Source organism: Maylandia zebra, linkage group LG19 (assembly GCF_041146795.1).
Source record: "Maylandia zebra isolate NMK-2024a linkage group LG19, Mzebra_GT3a, whole genome shotgun sequence".
NCBI lineage: Eukaryota > Metazoa > Chordata > Actinopteri > Cichliformes > Cichlidae > Maylandia > Maylandia zebra.
In genome coordinates, this window is record NC_135185.1 from 25,910,879 (window position 1) to 25,933,422 (window position 22,544).

A 22,544-nucleotide genomic window follows, 5' to 3' on the forward strand; every position below is an offset into this window, starting at 1 on the left:
TTTCAGTTCGATTTCCTACGAAATCCACGAGTTTAACTAAATGTACAGAAATATAATACGTCGGAAGACAGAGGGAGTCGCTTCAGATCCGGCTTTTTCAAAATAAGAGCTTTTAATTTAAGTGAGCGTATTATTTCAATTGGCAAACGGTAACAGTACTTTTATGCTGAAATGCTACATTTACTCGAATTGTTTTGCGGGATGCTGAACCTAAAGCATGACTGTATTCATGCTCTGTGCCGGAAAATGTGATTATTTCTGCAGAGTACAGGTACAATAATTAAGAATACAAACAACAATTAAATGGTAGCTTTCTGTGTTTATAGTCTCTGTCAAACATAGAGGCAAACGACCATAGTTAGCTACTTTTGCTATACTTGGTGGAAGGTACGACCAGTGCTTGTCATAGAGATGTTATTAATCCAAAATTCTTACGTCAAATACCTCCAATTAGCATTCATGCTAATTATACATGCGTGGCCGTGACCGTAACTGTACGCTATCCTAAGGTGGGAAGTTGACAAACCTGCCTTTTGCTGTCTCTGTTTTGGACAATCCAAGTGTGTAATCACCGTTAATTAACACGTAATGCTAACAGCTAGCTTTTAAAAAAGCATCGCATATGATTCCGAATCTCCCAAAACATCGCTTCATGTCCGTTTTTGTTATTAATAAAATGGTCAGCAACGTGTTTACATGAATAGTTTACCCCTAGTATCTTTAGCTGGTCTCTGGGGTATTATTTTAGAAATAGTCGGTAAAGCAAAACAAATGTTAAGATTTGTTGTTAAAATTCCAGGTTAAATTATTTTAAAACCAAAAGCTGCAGGTTTAAACCTTTAAAGAGTGACAAGCATGTTTACCACCTTTAGTTGCAGGAGTACATGTAGCCACTAGATGTCACCGTCGGGCCTCTAATGAAACAACTCATGCCTCTCTGTTTTCAGATTTTCATGTGAAGATGTCTTCATTAGTGGACTATGAAGATTCAGAGTCAGAGGATGACTCGCTGGATCAGAGAGTAGAAGGAGCAACAGATTCTGCTCAAACAGAAGAAAACCAAGACACTAATATTGTCAAGGTTATACCTTACCCTGGAAGATTTGTGTCTGACCAGACAGTGTGGGAATATCAACAAAATATGGCAGAAACAAGCAGGTCTTCACTCCATCCTCACTCCCAGCCACAGAGCTTTACTAACTCGAAAAGAAGATGTGGAGGTGCAGCAGATTTTAGAAATACTGAAACATCTTTGAATTTGCCTGATAGTCAGAGGGAGATGGCATCCCCGCAGGCTCTTCCATGCATGCCACAAAGTTTAGGCAATGCTGCAAACTTGGCAAAAAGACAGCAAACTGTCCCATCTGGTGTCAGACCGTATATCCCTAAGAGGAAGAGACTTGCCACTTCAGAAGGAGTGGAGCTAAAGCACCCAGCAGAGCAAGTCCTAGGGAATCAGGCCAGAGAAAGTCAGATTCTCTCAGATGTGTCAGCAAGACTGAAGCCATATCTTGCTCAAACGCCCAGCATGACAGGGATACCCAGGAGGCTTCTGATGAGCCTGGGAGGCCACCAGGGCCCAGTCAACACAGTGCAGTGGTGTCCTTTGCCCCATGTCAGCCATCTGTTGCTGTCTGCCTCCATAGACAAGACTTTCAAGGTAAAGAAAGCTACATTTGTTTTATAAATGATGTACAATAGTGAAGCTGTGGAAATACATCAGTAGTGCTATGCTTTAAATAATGTAGACCTGATGTGTTGTTTTCTTTTATTTAAACTGTCTCATACAATTAAATTAATCATTATATTTCCCCACTTATCTTTCTGTAACAGAATAGAATTTCAGTAGAAATAGAATAAAATATGCTATTTACTCTTGGGATGGTCCAGGTCCAGTTATAGCTAACTGCTTCATAAACATTGAAACGTAGAAACTATGCAGGGTTCAACATAACAAATAACCCTGCAGCCTGGGGCCATTAAAAAAGTATGTCGGTCAAGTTGATTGGCTAGCTGCTGACACATTTGGACCAGTAATGTTGTTTCCACCAATTGATTTACCTGTGAACTGGCTGAAATGGACCCTCACTGACGAGCGTTTTTTTCTTACCATCAATATGATCACATTAAAGAGGCAGTAAAGATCACAATCTGTGCGGATAGCTTACATGTGAGAAAGGTGACCTGCTCCTAACCACAGCTGCATTAAGAAGAAGCTAAAATTTATGCAGATAAACTGATATTTAAATTTGTCAGGGGAGCTGTGGCAGCCATCCACCATCTCTCTTTGAAGCAACAAAACCTGCGGCATGCAAGTGCTAATTCAGGCTTTGGTTATATATTTTTTTCTGATATGAATTTATAATCTGAAGACACAAATCTACTAATACATTATGCGATATGCTTATACATTCAGCTAGCAGTATATAAGTGAATCAATAATTGGCTTTTGTTTGTGGGCACCATAAAAAGTCTGATCTGCTGGTCTGTTGGCCCAGTGGAGAAAAATGCTATGTTGACAGGTTTCAGCTTTCATGTGGATATATATCACTCATCCAAAAACAGTTGTTTAATCTGCCACGAGGGTACTGTGTCCATACCTCTACAGCAGAACTTACCCAGCATGCAAGCTGAAGCTGCGAGCGCTAAGACGATACTTGCTTACCTGACATGTAGTGTAATTGGAAGAGATACAGTGTCTGTCCTGCTGCCTCAATTTATAAATATACAATGTACCACTTTCTTTAGAATCATATCTGTCACTGTGTGTTGAATATATGTCAGGGCCCATGGGCCCTGTCTCTCCTTCCCGATTTATCTCACTGTTTGTATTCTACCTCCCTCTCCTTTTCTCTGGTTCACACCAGGAAAACACTCCATCATTTCCCTGTTGTAAAGGTCAAGCAATGCAGCTAACTGCCTGCTATCGACTAAATATGTCTGTCCCATCATAAAATCAAATACTGCCCCAATATCCTGTGAGGATTTTGAATAATTAACGATTTAAATATGAATGACTATATTTGCATAATCTTACAAGTGCAGCGGTATGGTAGCCACCTCTTCTGGCACCTGGAAAGGGTTGTTTGGAACAGATGGTGGAGACTAGCAGAGGAAGGGAGGAGAAGACCCGTTTGTTTGTATGCATGGATTATCTCTTCTTCTCTCAGGCTGTCTAACCAGGCGTTTTCTGTGAAACCAGTAAATAGAAGAAGTTCTCATACTTATCGTCGAGGACTGTGACAGCATTTTGAAATGTGGAATTTCAGCATCAGACAATGAAATGAAATAAGTATTTCATTATATTAGATTTGTTGACAAATTCAGGTACTTCCAGGATAATTATTTTTTTTATAGTAATTTGATTTTTCTATGTAGAGAAGAAAAATCTTTTTCCCAAAAATATTCGAATTATATTAAATTAAATTACATTACATTTAATATAATTTTAAAAACTCAGTGAAAAGAAGAATGATCAATAAAAAAGTCAATATCTGTACTTAAAAAAATTCTAATAGGAAATTCAATTTTGCATAGCAACAAAACCGGAGCTTCCATTACTCCCATTTAAAAATAGGGTTATTTTATATTTAGATGTTTTATATTTTTTCAATGCAACTGATACAAATATAGTAACTCTGTGGCTATCTAACTGTATCCTGTGTAACCACTTCTGTAATATACAGATTGATGGATTAAGATTCAGGTCTTTTCCAAAGCAGTTGGTGTGATGTGGTGGTGATGGTGCAGAGCTCCACTGCTCCATATAAAACCAAATCGTCTGAATTTCACAAAGTTCTGCAAAAATCTATGAATCAGTCAATCTTCAAAGAAATGTTTTTTATTTGGTAAAAGTATCTGTAGTTTGAGATAACTACAAGATGGTACTGATTATTTCACCGCTTATTACATATTTAATTGAATATTCTGTACTTAAGATTTCAATTGATCAGTAAAGAAAGTAGTTGTCAGGAGTTCATCGATTGATCTGGTAATCATTCGGTTTAGGGCTGTAACCTTTCCAGAGTTCCACTTTACGATTATCATATTAAAAAAATCTAATCAAAACATATATAGAAAAACAAAAAAAAAGTAATCACAATTATACAAAATTGATTAGTGTGATTAATCTGTATCTTTGTTTACTGTGTGTTGTCTTTTTTTTTTGGCAAATTCAACTCGAAATGCAAGTGAAACCACTGTTTACACAATCAGTGGCAACATGATCAAATGTGTATTTAAGATATAATATTGAGATTTCATTTTAAGTTAGCTCAGAGTGACATTAAGTTCCAATTTACTGTAAACCTTTTAACAACACAATTAATAGGAATTTGTTGGTATGCTCACAAAACACACCCAACAACACACAACACAGCACAAAACACAAGTATATGAAATCAACCTATAAAGTAGTGCAAGTGTATTAGGGGACGGGGGTGTAGCAGATCACAGCAGGGCACAGTACATACTGCCAAACAAAAAATGGTGTATTTTGTCTACAGACAACTTCAGATTAGAAGAACCTGCTTTTTTTATTTGGGAAGTGTTAACTGCCAGAGAAACAGTAACGCTCCCTGGGGTGTCCTGGTGTTGAAAGTAACAGGAAAACTGTTGAAAAAGACACGTTGTTCATGCAGTTTCTATTTTCTTATTGCACATTATTATTTATCTTTTATAGTCTTTTATGGCTTTCAGCACTTTGACCACAGCTATTGTTTACTAGTCTGGTTTAATTCAGAGGAAGGACATAATGAATGAAATCCTAACATTCACCTCTCTGTACTCAAGTTCCTTCACTGACATGCTTTTGGTTCCTGACTTGTGTTGTTCAGTCCTGTCTGTCAGACTATTATTATTATTATTATCCCAGCCGGTTTGGAGCTGATGTCACCATGGCTACAGCAGGTGTAAAGCAGCCGTTTTATGTTGATAACACGAATACCAATTTAGTTTTAATTACCAAGAGTCATTTAGGAAGCAGATTACCCCAATGAGTCATTTGCAGGGATCCGCTCTGCATGTCTGTTAAGTGGCCGGTGAAATTAAAGGGGATGCAAATAAACAAGCACTCGTTTTCAGTGATGCACAAGTCTCGCTCGGTATTGGATTAATGCAACTGTGTGCAATGAATTGTTTTGTTATGCTGTATATCATCGCTGCTGTCATTCACAGAGCTGAAGCTGTGGCCCTTTGTCAGACTTGTTATGTAGAAGTATGTTTGGTTTAATACTCTTCAGCTTTTTGGTCAGTTTATATTGTTATCAGTTGCTTTTCTCTTAGATTTCCATGCTACCTTCAGATGGCAGTGTTTCCTTAAGTGGAAGATCATTCAGAAAATAGGCTTATAGTGTTGTACAGTGAATGGGAGTAATTCCTAACAGATGCATCATGTCCATATGGCGGCTAAGCTGTCATCACTGTTGGACAACATCTCCCACCCCATGCAGCAGACTGTGACAGCACTGAGCAGCTCCTTCAGTGGGAGACTGCGGCACCCACGGTGTGGGACGGAGAGATTTCGCAGGTCTTTCCTCCCCACTGCTGTCAGACTCCACAACAAAGACTTTAACTGAACAAACACACACATCCACACATGTGCAATAACACTAAGTGCAATAATCTTTTCTGGCATCGTTGTATTTTTACTCAGTTGTATATAGCATTCGTATTCTATTTTTATCTTATTGTATATTTTTATTCTATTTTATTCTACTGTATATAGTATATTATTTTATTCTATTCTGTACAGCTGTGTACTGTATTTATTCTTATTGTATTCTAATTTTTGCGTCATAACTTTTGCACTGTCCACTTCCTGCTGTGACAAAACAAATTTCCCACGTGTGGGACTAATAAAGGTTATCTTATCTTATCTTATCTTATATTTAGTTTATTTCAATTAAAAACATGCCTCTGTTTCTCTCTCTCTCTGCTACTTTTCCCCCCACCCTGGAGGCATCTCTAGCATTCTGTTTGTCAGACTTCTGTCTGCTGGATTCAGATGTCGCTCTTCTCTGTCCATCTGTCTTCTTTGTGTCCTGTGGGAGCTGTGGTACACTACTTTTTACTGTGTTTCATGTGCTGCATAGAAGAGTCGTATTTAATAATGAAACACAGAGAGAAGCACAAAGGGATCTGCAGTGCTCCATAGATCTTAAAATTTCCTCTGTGGCCCTGGCAGTGCTTAGGAGCCCAAAAAATACTTCATCACCTCAGTGGGCACCAGTCCAGACCACCCACTGGATTTCAAGCTGGGCTTCAATGAGAACCTTTTTTCTTTCAGCATGTCTAGGAGAAAATCCTACTGGACCTTTTATGAAAGACATTTTATAATAGTGATTTTGCCAAGTGAACTTTTTGAAAGCCATCACTTTGACTGAAGACATCACTTGAGCAGTGTGGGTAATTACCACCTCCTTTATTTACACGCCACATTTTCACCATGATATCGTATTTCAAACCCGCAAGGTGTCACGGTGTGTAGTCATGACCACCATGACAAACAGGAGGCAGCTGGGAGCTTTTCTCTCCTGCTCTGTTTTTTATCAGAGTAAACTCTGAGAATACCAACACATTAAAGCCATTACAGCCCAGTGGGAATTGATTTATAGGCCCACTCAGAGGTAATTAGTTTGATTAATTCATTAGAAAGGCTGTTTCTCCCTTAAAATCCTACAGACAGACCCAATTTCTATGGATGTTTTTCCTAGTTTTTCCAGCTGATCATTTCATTTCATTACAATGGAAGAGAGGTGAAAGTGGCCTATATTAAATCTTTCTCAGGTTTGCGGAGACTTCACACAGAAAAAGAGTTTGAGTTCCAAAGGACACAGCACAGGCACACACAGAATATTTTAGGTTTGTAAAATTTGTCCAAACCTGCTGCTTTTGATTTTCATCAAGCTGCTTTAAAGCTTCGTCCAATTCAGACAAAAGTCAAACAAGTACAGTCAGTTAAAAAAGAAAAAAGAAACACTTGAGCATTGATGTACATATACCATAAACCCATGCTACATGTATTCCATGTATCCATTTGTAGTTATGCGCTCACAGTTCCATACTTATTTAATATTTGTTATATATATATACACACACACACATAAAAAAGAAAAGTAAAAAAACAACTTTTGGCTTATTTTATCATTTTCAATAACAGTAATAAAATTTTTCACCTTCACTTGGGGGCCCAAAAAATGAAAACAAATAAAGTTGTCTTCTGTATGAATATCCTTTTCCAGAGTGCAGTGATACTTCCAAAGCATTTGACTTATTTGATATTCAATAGTTTTTTTTATAGCTTTACAGTATATGTGCACATTTCCCCCTTCGTGGTAGTGATGGCATTCAAGTATTTGACTTCCACATTATTATTACTATTAAACTTAACTAATAGATTTTATTGTCACATAATACATAGCTTGGTTTTGAATTTCATAACTGAGCTAAACCGCTCTAGAATGATACATTGACAGGAAGTTAACTGAATATTTGTATAAACTTTTCTTTGAATGTCAATTTGATCCAATGACCTAGGCTTCCATCTCTTTGATGTGGAGGGAAAGCACTGCATGCCAAAACCTCTGATGTATTTCCTTGTTCTTTATGTCATCAGATCACGTAAAAGATCCAGGGTTCTTTTGTGTATCTGTATATATGTGATCATTTAAAACAACCCCTTAAGACCAAGCACAACCTACTGATTATGGATTTTGAACTCTTAGAAATTCATGCAGTCAGTTCTTGGCCTTTGAGTCTTTATTCCTGGAATGTCTTAATCTTGTGCACAGTCAGTGAAAAAACAACAAAAAAGACTGCAGTCTGGATAAGTTTGTGAGTTTGGCGTGAATTGATGTGCCCATGTCTGGCAGGTGTGGGATGCAGCAGAGAGCGGGCGATGCCTCAGGGTTTACACCTGCCATTCGGGAGCTGTGCGCAACGCCTGTTGGACCCCCTGCGGGCGACACTTTCTCACTGGCTCATTTGACAACACGACTGTGATCACTGATGTGGAGACGGGTGAGCAGCAGCAGCATTTCTTTCTGTAGTTCTGAAGAACCAAATGTCAAATAACAAACCACTGGCTTTACTTTTTCAAGTATATCACTGTGATTTTTCCCCTGAACCAAACTCAACACGACATATAATTTTGGATGTTCCCATACACAGGCAGAACGACTGTGGTGTGTATATTACATTTACTTAATTGGCTTGAAGTATGAACCTTTGTTTGATTAGATATTTTTCTCCAACCACGTTGCTGATGTTGTGGGACAACAAAACGCCTGTGCAATTTCACTTCATGCACATTTATTGTTTCTCAAACTCTGATTTAAAGTCAGTGTAGTAATTTATGTGTGGAGTAAATTTAAATTGCCTTGAGCCTCCAGAATCTGTTATGAGCTCATTGTATGAATTGCAGAGCTACTTCTCTCTCTGTCTCTGACTCTCTCTCTATAGTCGTGACTCATTTCAGGGACAACCTTTGAAATCTGAATTCCTCGAGCAAATGTCTCTGCAAAGATGTCTCCAAGCACAGCCAAGAAATGCTGCTTTCTTGCCTTTTAATATCAAAATAAAATAGCAGGTATTTTGTTTTAATGCCCAATTTATGCTTTAGCGGGAAATCTACGTCATAACTTAGACGTAACCACAAACCCCTCTGAACTCTACAACATAACCTGACCTACACACCCTCAGAAATGCAACTACATGTTGGTTAGTGCTTCTGATAACTATTGTGGTGTACCAAAATCCACTTGGATTTAGGCACTCCAATTCATGTCATCTCATTAAGTTACACATTTGGAACTTGAACACAGAATTTGGCTGGTGGTTGGTGGTTCGATCCCTGGCTGCGCCATCTGCATGCCTTGGGCAAGACACTAACCCTTAAGTTGCGATGCATCCATCGGACTTGAGTGCTATGGTATAGTAGAAGTGATACATATTACTAACAAAGTTGTGAATAATTTGCAAGAATAATACATTTACTTTAGTTAGTTTCCTGCAAATCAGCCTAAAAATCTACAGTGGGACTACATTCTCTGGCCACTACATTCTCTGGTATACCTGTTCAATGGTCTTTAACAAAATACATAATCAGCAAATTACATTGCAGTGCATTTAAGCATGTAAACAGCAAGATGACATGCTGAAATCTAAATTGAACATCATGCTGCTCTGAGCATTTTAGAAATGGCTGATCTACTGAGATTCTCCCACACAGCCATCTCTACAGGTTACAGAGAATGATCCAAAAAGAAAATAACCAGTAAGCCGCAGGTTGAAAATGCTTTGTTGATGCCAGAGTTCAGATGAGAATGGCCAAACTGCTTTGTGATTTTTTTGCACTTTGAGCCACTTTGTAGTAATTGAACATCAGTTAGGCGCCACAGTCTGCCTGAGTACTTGTGATCACAGTGTACCCATTTTCTGATAATGATATTGTGCCATGTCACAAAGCTCAAATCATCGGAAACTATTTTCTTGAGCGTAACTGCAAGGTCATTGTACTCAAATAGCCTCCGTGGTCGCCTGATCTCAATCCAACAGAGCACCTTTGTTATGTGGTGGAATGGGAGATTCACATCATGGATATGTCAGCAGTTTGACACTATCTTGTCAGGATGAACCAAAATCCCTGAGGACTGTTTCCAGCACCTTGCTCAATCTATGCCATGAAGAATTCATGCAGTTCAGCAAAGTTTACCTAATAAAGTAGACGTGCGTGTATATTGAATGCCTGTAGACTGTTTCATTCAGGTGGGAGGCAGATGTCTCAAATGAAAATCTAAAATAGAAGTCTATCTGTCTATCTTTTTATCTATCAATACAAGCATGGCAGTAAAGATGATAGTAAGTCATATATACAGTCTGCCACAGTAAGACTGCTTATTGAGCAATAAGAATAGTTACCATGAATGTTCTCAAATTCCTTGTATCTGAACAGAGAGAGAGAGAAAATTTCTTTGAAGCCCCCATGGCATCTGCATCCCTAGGGTCAACACATGGCAAATGATGACTTGCTGCCATTTTCACTTCCCCTCTAAGCTTGTCTGTCAATACTGTCAATAAAGCCTACGGATAATAGCTTGGGCAGCCCATTAAACACACAGACAGCTCCAGGAAGTGGATCAATAATGGATACATCACCACAGGAGCAGCTACCATGACCTTATACGGCAGGGGTGCCCAATCCCGGTCCTCGAGAGTTACCGTCCTGCAGCTTTTAGATGCATCCTTGTTCCCACACACCTGAATCAAATGAATGGCTTGTTATCAGGCCTTTGCCAAACATGATGGCATGCTGAAGAGGTAATCAAACCATTTGATTCAGCTGTGTTGGAGTAGGGATGCATCTAAAAGCTGCAGGATAGTAGCTCTCGAGGACTGGGATTGGTCAGCCCTGTTATACGGGATCGTCTCTAACCAAAACCATAAACAAACAAATGCTTTTGGTCATATGCAGCCAATAGCTTGATTGATCTTCATCCTTAAAATTGATATTTTAAGGATGAAGATCTGCATGAGAGCGCAATAAGGCTGCATTTCTATTGCAGCGTGTGATGAAGAAAATTCAATTTAGCTGAATATTAATGTGGGAGTTGGGAATTCCAGACCAGTTTCTGCACTACAGATGTGGTGGAGCTCAGACCAAGTCACGAACACTTTAAAGAAAATCATATTCTTGCAGTGAAAAGAGCACATGGAATAAGCTACATGCATAATTTCCCTCATAATATGTTAAACAGATTCCAACATGCATGGGGTTTGAGTTCTCTTCACATCAAATGCTTTTCTGAAATATATGGCACTCACAACTCACCGAGGTTTTAGCTTAGTTATTCTACCAGCACCCCCCTCACCATTCATGCAGCCTATATATCAATACTAGACTGGATGATGGGATACTCAGAAAGCTTGAGTGTTTGTGATGGCAGACTCTAATCATGATAAATGTGATCTTTATGCTCTTCACGGTAATGCAGATCCTCTTAGCTGTAACAGGAAAAGCAGTTGGAGCTTTTGTGTTCAATTGAGCTCTCTTTGCAGAGGTATACTCGTCCTTGAATAAACAGCGAGAGCCTTCATGGACATCTGACTCATCATTTCACCACTGCATATCTACCCTCAGTGCTGCACTAATCATTATGTTTGCGAAGAAAAGTAATTTCCTATGCCTGTGTGTTCAGAATAGTATGTGGACCCATTTTTCCTTGCAAACCTTTGCAGTTGTTTCTGTGTCCAGTTTAATTTGTAGAACCTTATACCCACTCCCAGCGGTCCAAGGGAAGCTGTCACAGCTGAATAGCAATAGCTTGGGGTGAAAACGATATAGGGAAGGCGAGTAGGTTAAGTGGCATAATGCTAAAAGAGAAACTGAGGAGAGGAATGTAAGATAAAGAGGACTTTTTAAAGTCAGAGAGGCTGAATAGTGGAATAAATTAATTAAGTATGGATGGCATTAGTGTGAAGCCCCAGCTTTTTTTACACACTCTAACGACCGTCTTCAGAAAAGCTGATCGTCTGATGACGGTGATGTAAAATATGTTCACCTATTTACATTCTCCCACAAGTTGATGTGTCATTTCATGCAAGAAAAAAGAAACAAAATTAGATCAGAGAAAAGCAATAATACACAATAGTTGTCTCTTGTAGTGACTTCCAGCTCAGTTTAGGTTTGCATTACCTTATTTGATAAACCCAGGTGAAAGCTTCAGTAATAGGTTGGTTGTGAGATGGAGTTTCACATTAGTGCCACGGGCAGGCTTTTTTTTTTTTTGTTCCAGACTGAATTACAAGGCCAATAGTGCAAAACTAAATTATTGAGTCACACTGGGGATTGGAGTCTGGGGGTCATGCAACAGAAAATCTTTCTGGTTTTCAAAACACAGCTTAGATGCTGAAATTTCTTCTCCGGCCATGCAATCCATGTAACCCACACTGTCACGCTGGGTACATTTGAAAAAGTTAGATCAATGAATAAATGCACATTTTCATAAATAAGGAAAGAAAGGGACGAAGTAGTAGCTTGCACACGGGTTAACAAAAAGTCAGATTTTGTAGTCAGTGCTCTTATTTCTTTCATCATATATAAATAAATAGAGAGAGGCTTTTACAATATTACAGTATAAAAAAAGATCTTTCAGCATTCTTTCACACATTTTTATTCCACTGGAATATTTTCTTCAACATATTCAGTTCATTAGACTTCATTTGCACGTACCAAGAATTAACCACCACCATATTACTGTATAATCACAGGAGCCTCAAGCGTTGCACACCAAGAGGCAACGAATGCAAAAGCACACATCCGCAGTATTATTTCCTCTAAATGCCACCAGTATTTTGACCTACTTTGAAAGCTTCATTTTAGAGTAGCAACCTACTAGGTCAACACAGGCTTTATATAGTCCCCCCCCCCAAAGAAAATAAAACAAAAGAGCTTTCCTTCAAAAGACAAAGGATAAAGCCCACATCACAGCATTTCTAACTTACATTAACGCCCATGCACTAGTCAAGAAAAGTGAAGGACTTGGAGGCTTTGTATGAGCTTCCGTGGTGATGGCATTCAAAAGCAGCCAACACGGAGAGGGGAGCATTCCCAGCAATTCAGTGTGCAGTATTTTGCAGTTGCTCAATACTTCATTTCTTTCTATTATTGAGCTTCTTTCCTGCTATTCGAGATGATTTGCTTTGACCTACAGCGTTTAGTCATTTAACTTGTCACCAACATAACCTGACAGCTAAAAAAGAGAGGATAAAGCAAAGACATAGTATTAATTAAAAACAAGATCACAGAAACATATCCAGAGTTAAAATATCAAGGGAAAGATTGTTTCAAGCTGTTTCAAGGCCCATTAAGAAAAATAAGGATTATTTTGACCTGAAAAGCAGTGTAGGTAGAAAAAAGGTGGTGCAGAGAGTAAGCATAGTATGTCAGCTATGACATGAAATTTGTGAGAACAGTTTTTCCTACTTTCATTTAAACACTAGGTTTAAGTTTTGTTTTTGTCATTACTTCCAGTACTACGTCACAATGATTAACTAAGCAGTGGCTCACTTTAGCTTAAAGCCGTCTTGGTTAATGAAAGCTACTATGCAGTGTTGAAGGAAGTACATTAATTTTTTAAAATTAGGATTAAATTAATAAATCATGCACAGTTATTTAAGGATTTTGCTACCTTTTCTATCAAGTCCTAGGGCATGGTTGAAATGAAAAATATAAAAATAAAACAGTCAAAAATACCGCTTATTAAGTCTACATCCAAAGCATTTTTTCGGATGTGGCGTGTCAGACTGAATAATGTGTTTCCTAACCTCTGGACAAGTGCAAAGACAGCACCCATAATGAGGCAGACTCGCTGCTACTCTCTGCTCTGAAGGGCTCATCCCTGCTATCCCAGTCATCCCTAATGTCCTCTGCTCCAAGTCATCCACTGTTTGTCAGCACTACAGCACAATCACAGTTCTTTCAACAGAATAAACTATTGTGAGGGAGGGACAGATCACTGCTGTCCTCACGTATCTCCTCTCGCATGCCAGCTAATTAATCTTGCTTAATTAAAACATGATGAGGAGAATGTTTTCTCATTGTCTTGCTAAACACGAGTTTAAATCTCGATGACAGATCTTCTGAATATCGCTGTTGGTAAGCCAATTAAGCAGGAAGTATGAGCCTGATGAAACTGCCTGTTAAAACTTTGGATCAGACCAGTGCAGTCGTGAGTGAGTGAACTAGTCCCCCATTAAAAGGAGAGAAGGTCCATTTTTGGTGCAGTTTATTAGCTGTGAATCATTCCCCACTTCTAAAAAGTCTTGGTGGGAATATTGTGGAACAAGTCTATAATGAAGTATGTTTTTGTTGTGGGCTAACTGTCTAAGACTGTTTTAGATGTGGCCTTTGTTGTTTGTTCGATGAATTAATGAGAAGCCATTGAGCCCTGAGGTGCTCCACTTTGCATAGCCTTTGACAAAGTTGCTGGCTCATAGTCTTGTTTCATCGTTTTCCCAGGAAACTAATTTTTGGTTGCACCCTGTCAGGCTTAATTATATTTTAGCCCTTCGGTGTTTTTGTTTTATGTTTAAGTATGACATTTTTTAATTGACTGAGATAAAGCAGCCTCTAGCCAAAACAGTACTTTATACTCTGGTTTCTTTTCTCCACATCACATCTTTGTCAGTTTTATCTTTTTGTCTCGAGTGATGCTTAAATCCTCTAAGAAACTCATGTGTACAATGCCGCTGTCTGGAAATAGAGAGATAAAACTATCACTTAGGAAAGTTGTGCACTTTTGCAATATTTTCGATCGGTAGAAACTAGCAAGATTTTGTACTGAACACAAGAGTGCAGGTTGGCTGAAAATGAGCAAACAGTGCTGCAAGAAATAAACAGCTTGCATGGTACAGCACACTTATTTACATTTGATATTTACAACAACAAAAAAGTGTGCTATCCTGAGGATTAGCACTGCTCTTCAGCAGACAGAAATGATGCTACATTCACAATATTCAGGTCACATGGACAGAGTCTAGACACAGTGGAAGGATACACTGTAAACAACTTTCTTTATAAACAGGCTGTATATAAAAGACAGACTAAGTCTCCATGTCTAGATGTAAACAATATAGAAAAGCCTTGAAGGTGGATTCTTTCTAATGGTGAGTAGTTAACAGAAGTAATCTGACTTTATGGAAGATTGTGAGAAAATGATCCCACTGCTCACTAGATTTATGATCTTAGTAAAAAACTTGAGTTTATGGTCTCAATTGGTAATTTTAAGTCTTGCTTAATGCAACATGATGTTCATGTTGTAAGTTAGGTTCTAATTCAGAGTAAACTATAGAGCAGGGTATAATTTAGGCATGCCTACCCTGTGATTGAAAAAAGGCTCCTGCTCGTGACACTAGGTTTCAATGCAAAAACCAGATCTGGAGCCTTCAAACCAGGAATCCACTAATCAATGGGGGACATCTTGTTGGCTTAGTCCATCTTTAATTTTAAAATATATGAACTCTACACATCTGTACAAGTATTTACATGTGGCAGCAAGCATATCTAAAATTAAAGTACATACATAGCATGTGTAACTTTTGACAGTGTGAAGTGATGAGGAAGGCTTATAGGATTTCCACAACCACCAAGCTTATCATCTTCAATTTCTGCATTTATTCTCATTTATTTAGAATGTTTCTTTAATCAGTCTTTGATTGTAGTTGTCATTTATTTTTACTAAATCTGTGTGTTACATTTATATCATGAAAGCAACTGAAATCTTTAGGATCCCATTATAAAGTAACAGAAATCGAAAACATTTTCTGAAAAATGCATTATCATAATTGGGCAGTTCTGACCATAATACATTTTTGTTAAGCAGTGGTAACAGGAAGATTCTTGGTTAAGGAGAATTAGGGAACACACTCTCCACGCTCTTGTGTGAGTTCGTATTAAACTTGTCCCTGCCTGGAAATCTTTTCTTTCCTTTACTCTTCCATCATTCCCCTGGCCCTACATTACACTCAGAGTTTAATGCTCACAAATGTAATGCATGTGTCAATGGAACTGAAACTGGATCCCCAAAATGTGCTCAATTAATAAACCAAAGAGAAGTATCTGGAAATGTTGCATGTGTGGGGTAATGCAGCTAAAATGTATGCTGGCTGTGTTTAGTTTGGCTTTGACAGCTGAGAAAGAAAATTCCTGCCATTTACCTTAATTCATATAGTCTCTTTATTTTTTGCTTGTTTTGGGACAATCAAGCAGAAAGTAAATAGTCTGTATTTACTCAGATTTATTGTTGAGCCTTTATTTATGTGTGTTTTTGATACCAGATTAATGATTAGTGATTAATCGTCCAGCCATCTTCTCAGTTTATCAGTGGATCTTTATGTCTGTGACATTTTAATGATAATGAATCAATTAAGCAATAATTCAGCAATTTTCAGTTTTTAGTTGAAGTGCTGATCTTGACATTTATAAATGTGGACACAGTAAAGAACAGTAAAGTAGAAAAATAACAATATAACAATAACTATAATGATTAATTCAGTTAAAGAAATGTAGTTTATAATCAATCTTGACAAACCTGACACTTCTGCATTCACAAATTAGCAGCATGATGTTGTAAAGTATTCATAGTAAACATACACACACATACACAAACACAAGATTTCTGTCATGTCTTTTTAAAATCAGTCTTTTTTTTCTTTTGTAGGGCAGCCAACAGTGAAAGTGGACAACGAGTTTAAGGTGATGTGTGCGGCCGTGCATCCCAGCAACCCGGAGGTTTTCCTGTGTGGAGGTTACAGTTCAGCAGTCAAGGCGTGGGACTCTCGCAGCTGCAAGGTCAAATTTATTACCCTCCTTACAGTAGATTTATCATTTTAATTTTCTGTGGGGTTTTTTACCTTCAGAAATCTAAATGAATACAGTTCAAACACATCCTCTTTGTTCAACGCTGCTACACGCTCGGTTTCACATGAGTACAAACATACGAGTCTATATTTCACTTTGTGCAATGACCCTCTAGATAATGCTTCAGCATGCATAGGGAGAATGCAGGTTATATCACTAATTGTTCAAAGCAAATTTTAATTTAATCCTGGCTGCATAAATTATTCCTGTGAAGCTGCAACCTAATATTGCTATTAAGCTTAATGGACTGTTTTATATGATAATCCTATTCACTTCTTCAGAATGTGAATGCTCACATGAATGTTCACTTGGCGAACTGAATCGTTCCCCTGCATGGTTAGACTTAATGCACTGAAGATGTTTCTGCTAGCAGGTGTTAGTATGAGTTGCGGACAGAGAGCAATCCTTAGAAAATATGTTGTTAAGGCTGTATGGTTATGGCTGCCTGTGACTCTTAACCGTTAGCTGTTCCATTCAGGATCAAATTACCCATATTGGATAAAAAATTCAAGTCAGCCACCTATGTCATAATTTTGCTGATATCCAAATGGATTCAAGAAGCAGAAAGGATTTGTGAGACTGATCTGCCACATTATGTTACAGGCCACTCAATCAGCCAATTAAATCTTTATTTTGAACATAAAAGTGCCAAATAATATATCACATTGGAAAAAAAGTTGACTATTTCCCATTTAAAAATGAGCAGGAGGAAGCAAATGCTAATTAATTCATATCCCTATCTAGCTCATACACATATGCTATAATAATAATAAAAAAAAAATATATATATATACATATATATATATATATATATATACATATATACATATATATATACATATATATATATATACATATATATATATATATATATATATATATATATATATATATATATATATATATATAGCCAAATATAAAGTTAGAGGATGCTTTAAGCAGCAGGTAAAGGGTTAAAGGTTAAATTCTCAGTGCAGAGGAGCCGGTAGCCATCCACTGTGTAGCTTTTTAAAAAATTTTATTAATCATCAATAAATTGATACTTCAGGGTGTGCTTTATTGCAGATTGAAACCACAACATATATGTTCTCCATTGCTGGGCACTCTGTCATCATTTGACAGCAAGTCTTTACAGCTCAAGGACACGTGGAGCTGTTATCTTGCCTTTCCCCCTTAATGACAGAGGTCTAGATGTTCCTCTCCCCTGTTTATTTCTCTTCTTGGCTGAGTGCTTCTACGGGTCATCCGTGTATATGTATGTGTGTTACCAGGTGGTGAAAGTTTACCAAGCCGGCATCCAGCAGACCTTGGACATAGTCTTTCTGAGAGGCGGTGTGACTTTTATAACAAGCTCTGACTGCGTGAGCAGAGACTCTGCAGACCGCACCCTCATTGCCTGGGACTATGAGACCACAGCCAAAGTCTCCAACCAAATCTACCATGTAAGATATCTAAAGAAAAAAAAGTAGGTCTAATTACATGAGGTTTGGCTGGTATATGAAATTAAATTTATAATCTTAAGAGACTCATTTTTATTTTAACAGTTAAATTAAGTTAAAAAAATTGTTTAATAATTGTTTAATAACCTTTCTGCTTTTTTATACAGGATAACAGGATAATTCTGAACAGTTTTGAGTGTATATTCTCTTTACTCATCGGAATAGATTGAAAATGATGGTCAAAATAAAAAATATTACTACATATACACAGTGGATTGATCATAAACCTTTATACCATTGTACAAGCTTTTTTTTTTATCATTAATACACTAGTTAACATGGAGCTGACTTCACTATAAGTAGTAACAAGAAAAGGTCAAATAGTGAATTAATTTCCCTTCTCATTCTTCTTTTCATTTGGCCACCAGGAGCGTTACACGTGCCCGGGCCTGGCTCTCCACCCGCTGGAAGACTCCTTTGTTGCCCAGACCAATGGGAACTACATAGCAGTGTTCTCCTCCCAGCAGCCGTATAGAATGAACAAAAGGCGGCGGTTCGAAGGACACAAGGTCAGTATCGACTGGGGGTTACGCAGGCGTAATCCATACTGAATAGCACTGCAGTCAGATGTACACAGACACACACACACACAGAAATACAACTTCAGCAACATCCCACCCCACACAGCTTTAATTGCAACCTACATGCTTCATTGTCTTTACCAAGATTCATAGCAGTGTTTCCTCCCAAAAAAACAAACCCACCAAATACAATACAACAGTTCCACTGAGGGAGGCAACAGGAGCAGCATATGGCAGCACATTTGAAATATCACTGAAAAATGCAGCACTGCTAGTGTGGCATTTGGACTGTTGTTTACAATAATTGACAGGAAACAAATGGGTATCGCACATTCCAGGTCCATTTTTGCTTTTCTCTTTCTGGTACAGCGCTAAAAATCAACAAAAAAGAAACAACGTGGCAGAAAAGACCAATAAGACAGATGTTTCTTATAATTACCTTATAATAACCTTTGCGTTATTGTGATTATATTACTGAAAGCATTGGTAATTAGCCAGTTGCTAATTAGTTGCTATGATGACTAAAACACAGACATATCTATAATTTTTCTGCTCCTCCTACCATATTGGTAGGACACAATGATCACTTAATGGGTCTTCACCCAAATGGTGCACAAGGTTAAGCTCACGTTTGTTGTTTTACAGCCAATAGCCTGTGAATTTTGATGGATTGTGAGCCAGTTGTGCTACTACATCATTGATGACAAGGTTTTAATGCAGTCTTAACAGAAGCATTACATACTCTAACAAGAAGTTTAATACAATGAGCATGAACTGTAGTAACCCATTATTTTCCACAGGTGCAGTCTATAATTTGAAACCACTTGTTATGTAAAAATATGCACACTTGAGTCTGGGCTTTGTGCCATAAGAAATAACCAGTTGTATTACAGTAAAGTTTAGATGAAGAAGTAATGAGCTTTTATCCAGCTTAAAACACAAAGTTCAAAATTGACCAAAAAAAATACACAAAGCAGGGGTCTAGGAATCATCCAATGCAGAAAACAACAGCAGGATCTCACAAAAACACGGGGCAGAGACAGGACTATTTATAGAACAAGGACTATTTGGGGATTGGAAACAGGAGGGAAATGAGAGACAGGTGAAAGTAATCAAGCCAATCGGACAGAGTGGAAGTGAAGTCCAAAAAGTGACACGAAAGAAACGGAGCTATCGCAGCAAATCAACAGCCCTAAAATGCCTGCTGAACATGAATACAGGATTCAAACTAAACAAGGGAACACTGTAGGACATAAGCATAAAGAAAGAAAGTTAGGACAAAGGAAGGAAGGACAATAAACTAGAAGTAGGGACTCAAGCTAAATAAAGTATAATGACTGAAAACTAAGGCAACTTAGCAGGGATCGGTAATGCATAAAAGCGGAATATGGTGCTTCCAGATAGTTCTTCAACATTTAGCCTATTTCCAGATTGGATTAAATTCATATTCACCTCAAAATTCTACAATTACCCCATAATGTCAAAGTGAAAAATAATTGCTTGAAATTATTGCATATTTAAAAAAAATAAATGGTAAATGGTAAATGGCCTGTATTTGTATAGCGCTTTTCTAGTCCCTAAGGACCCCAAAGCGCTTTACACAACCTGTCATCCACCCATTCACACACTGGTGATGGCAGCTACATTGTAGCCACAGCCACCCTGGGGCGCACTGACAGAGGCGAGGCTGCCGAACACTGGCGCCACCGGGCCCTCTGACCACCACCAGTAGGCAACGGGTGAAGTGTCTTGCCCAAGGACACAACGACCGAGACTGTCCGAGCCGGGGCTCGAACCGGCAACCTTCCGATTACAAGGCGACCTCCCAACTCTTGAGCCACGATCGCCACAAATAAAAATATAACATGTACATGAAAACAAAAATTGAGCTCAGGTGGGTTCCGTGTCCACTGATTATCTGTCAGATTTTTCTACAACTTCACTGGAGTCCACCTATGGTAAAGTCAATTGATTGTTACTGTGGGGTATTATTGTTCGTCGCATTTCAACAAGGGTTTAACATGAAAAACTGTGGAACACATCTAGCGCTGCGAATGCTTTCTGTTTATTCCACGGCACCTGATGAGATTTATATTTCTGGGGGTTCTTTATGCAAAGTGACGACCTAAAGTGGGTTGGTGTGGATACAGACTTGCATTTCATTCAAAATTTAAACAAGAAAATCACTAAGTAAGAAGATGAGCCCAACTTAAACATTAAAAGGTTAGAGTGTTATTCTGCTTCCTTCTGTAATCCTTTGTCAGTCAAGACTACACTTAAACTGTCTACACAAATCAAGAGTTGCCTCTGCAGTGTTTGTAGGTATAAATCAACAGTATGCAGACACCATCAGGGGGCCTGCACTCTGTCTGTAGATTTGTCCTCCCCTGGGACTTTCCCCAGTTATTTGTGACATTAAATGTAGGCAGGTAAAGGAGGATGAGAGCTGTTCTTTGATTTCCCTGTAACAATTGCTTTTTGTTCTGAAGGTTGAGCCAACACGATTCTGATTAGTTCTCTAAAATCTCCTCTGAGCCGCTATAAATGGATTGTAACATGTTTTTTGTTCTAGGTGGAGGGATATGCAATAAAGTGTGGCTTTTCTCTGGATGGAACTATCCTGGCCTCAGGGAGCTCCACTGGCTCCGCTCACTTCTATGATTATCACACAGCTCATATGCTTCACACCCTCCGTGCCCATAGCCAGCCCTGCCTTTGTGTGTCTCAGCATCCCGTCTTACCTACGACTGTGGCTACTTGTGACTGGGGCGGTGAGATCAAGGTCTGGCACTGACAACCAACTATGAACAAAGAGATTATAAACTTAAAACGTAGCTGGTTGGCCATGAGATGGAAGACTGTATTAAACAGAAACGTCATGTGCACATTTATCTTCAAGACTATAGCTTTCATAATCTCTTGGCAAAAGATAAGAAGAACTTGGCAAAAAATGCTGAAAGTCAGCAAATCTACTATCTACTGATTCATTTGGGAAACATTTTTTTACACTGACTATCTTGCAAAGCTTTCACATCATAATAAAAAAACTAACTCGATTTCAGTCGCTATGGTGTCATCTCACTTTAAGCGTTTTATTCATATTTGTCCCATCTGTTCACATCCTGTAATCTTGGTGGTTGAAATGAAAACAGTTGACTGTATGAGATCAAAGGAAGCTTCTTTACAGTTAAGAGTTCAAAGAGTGAACTATTTTTATGGGTTTTATCTAAAGTGGAAAAGTAGTCTAGCTGCACATATGCCCACAAAAACACCCCAGTGCTTTTATAGTCCTGCCTTTCACCCCAAATACAGCAGGGGATTTCATCATCACCGTAGTCTTTAAGGTTTTGTCAAAATAAAAATAAAAACATCTCTCCGGGTGGTTTTTAATCAGAAGTGTTTTTCATTCCACATTCTGCATACACATCACTTTTCTTATTCCCTTTTCTTCTCTCTGGCTCTGATATGACATTTCCTTTCACACTGCATCAAAGAAAGACAACCAGAGAACTAAAAAAATATGCCATCATCTGTCAAAGCATTGCCAAGTTCTCCCAGAGTCCTGCCAGTCAACAGCAGAGCATTGAAGTGCAGAAGCTTGTGATCTTTATTCAGTATATATAGTAGAAACATCCTTATCCTTGTTTATAGGGAAAAATCTAATGTGTAAATAGTTTCCCCTGTTTTGTAACGCCTATGCTTATTTTACCTCAGTTAATGATACAGAAAGCATCATTGTAGTTGTCTTTAAAAGGCCCCTAAATGATTTTTAAAGCAGTTTTTTTAATTAATCTGCATCTACATACATAGTCCACCGTAAGAATAAGAAGAAAGAATGCCATCCTGTGGAAAAACATACTGTTCCCTTACTACTTCCATAGGAAATAAAGTAGAAGCCAGGTGCTGTTAATCAGATGAGTTAATGATCAGGAAGTGCGACCACCTCAGTAAAAGCCCAAGAGCTACTACTAAAAGTGACGTGGCAGCATGACGTCTGGCACAATGCTCTCTATAAAGATGGGACCAAAGTGGAGAAGTTTGGCTATAATGCAGAGCGCCATGTTTGGTGAAAACTAAAGAAAGCATATCAGCATGGTGGTGGAGGCG

General features: G+C 38.3%; 1 protein-coding gene across 1 annotated transcript; it reads left to right on the plus strand.

Annotated features, from left to right (window-relative positions):
- The first annotated feature begins 155 nt into the window (after positions 1–155).
- On the plus strand, positions 156–21,493 carry wdr25 (WD repeat domain 25). The gene is made up of 7 exons (XM_004540453.3): positions 156–271; positions 948–1,660; positions 7,872–8,019; positions 16,218–16,348; positions 17,689–17,859; positions 18,285–18,425; positions 21,010–21,493. The coding sequence occupies exons 2-7, from the start codon at positions 962–964 to the stop codon at positions 21,229–21,231; spliced, it is 1,512 nt and encodes a 503-aa protein (XP_004540510.1). The 5' UTR covers positions 156–271; positions 948–961; the 3' UTR covers positions 21,232–21,493.
- Positions 21,494–22,544: the final 1,051 nt, after the last annotated feature.

Excerpts from the sequence above, each read along its gene's own strand:
- wdr25 (XM_004540453.3), top strand. The coding sequence starts at position 962 with ATGTCTTCATTAGTGGACTATGAAGATTCAGAGTCAGAGGATGACTCG. Across the intron at positions 17,860-18,284 it reads TCTCCAACCAAATCTACCAT|GAGCGTTACACGTGCCCGGG; the intron begins GTAAGATATCTA and ends TTTGGCCACCAG. Across the intron at positions 18,426-21,009 it reads GGCGGTTCGAAGGACACAAG|GTGGAGGGATATGCAATAAA; the intron begins GTCAGTATCGAC and ends TTTTTGTTCTAG.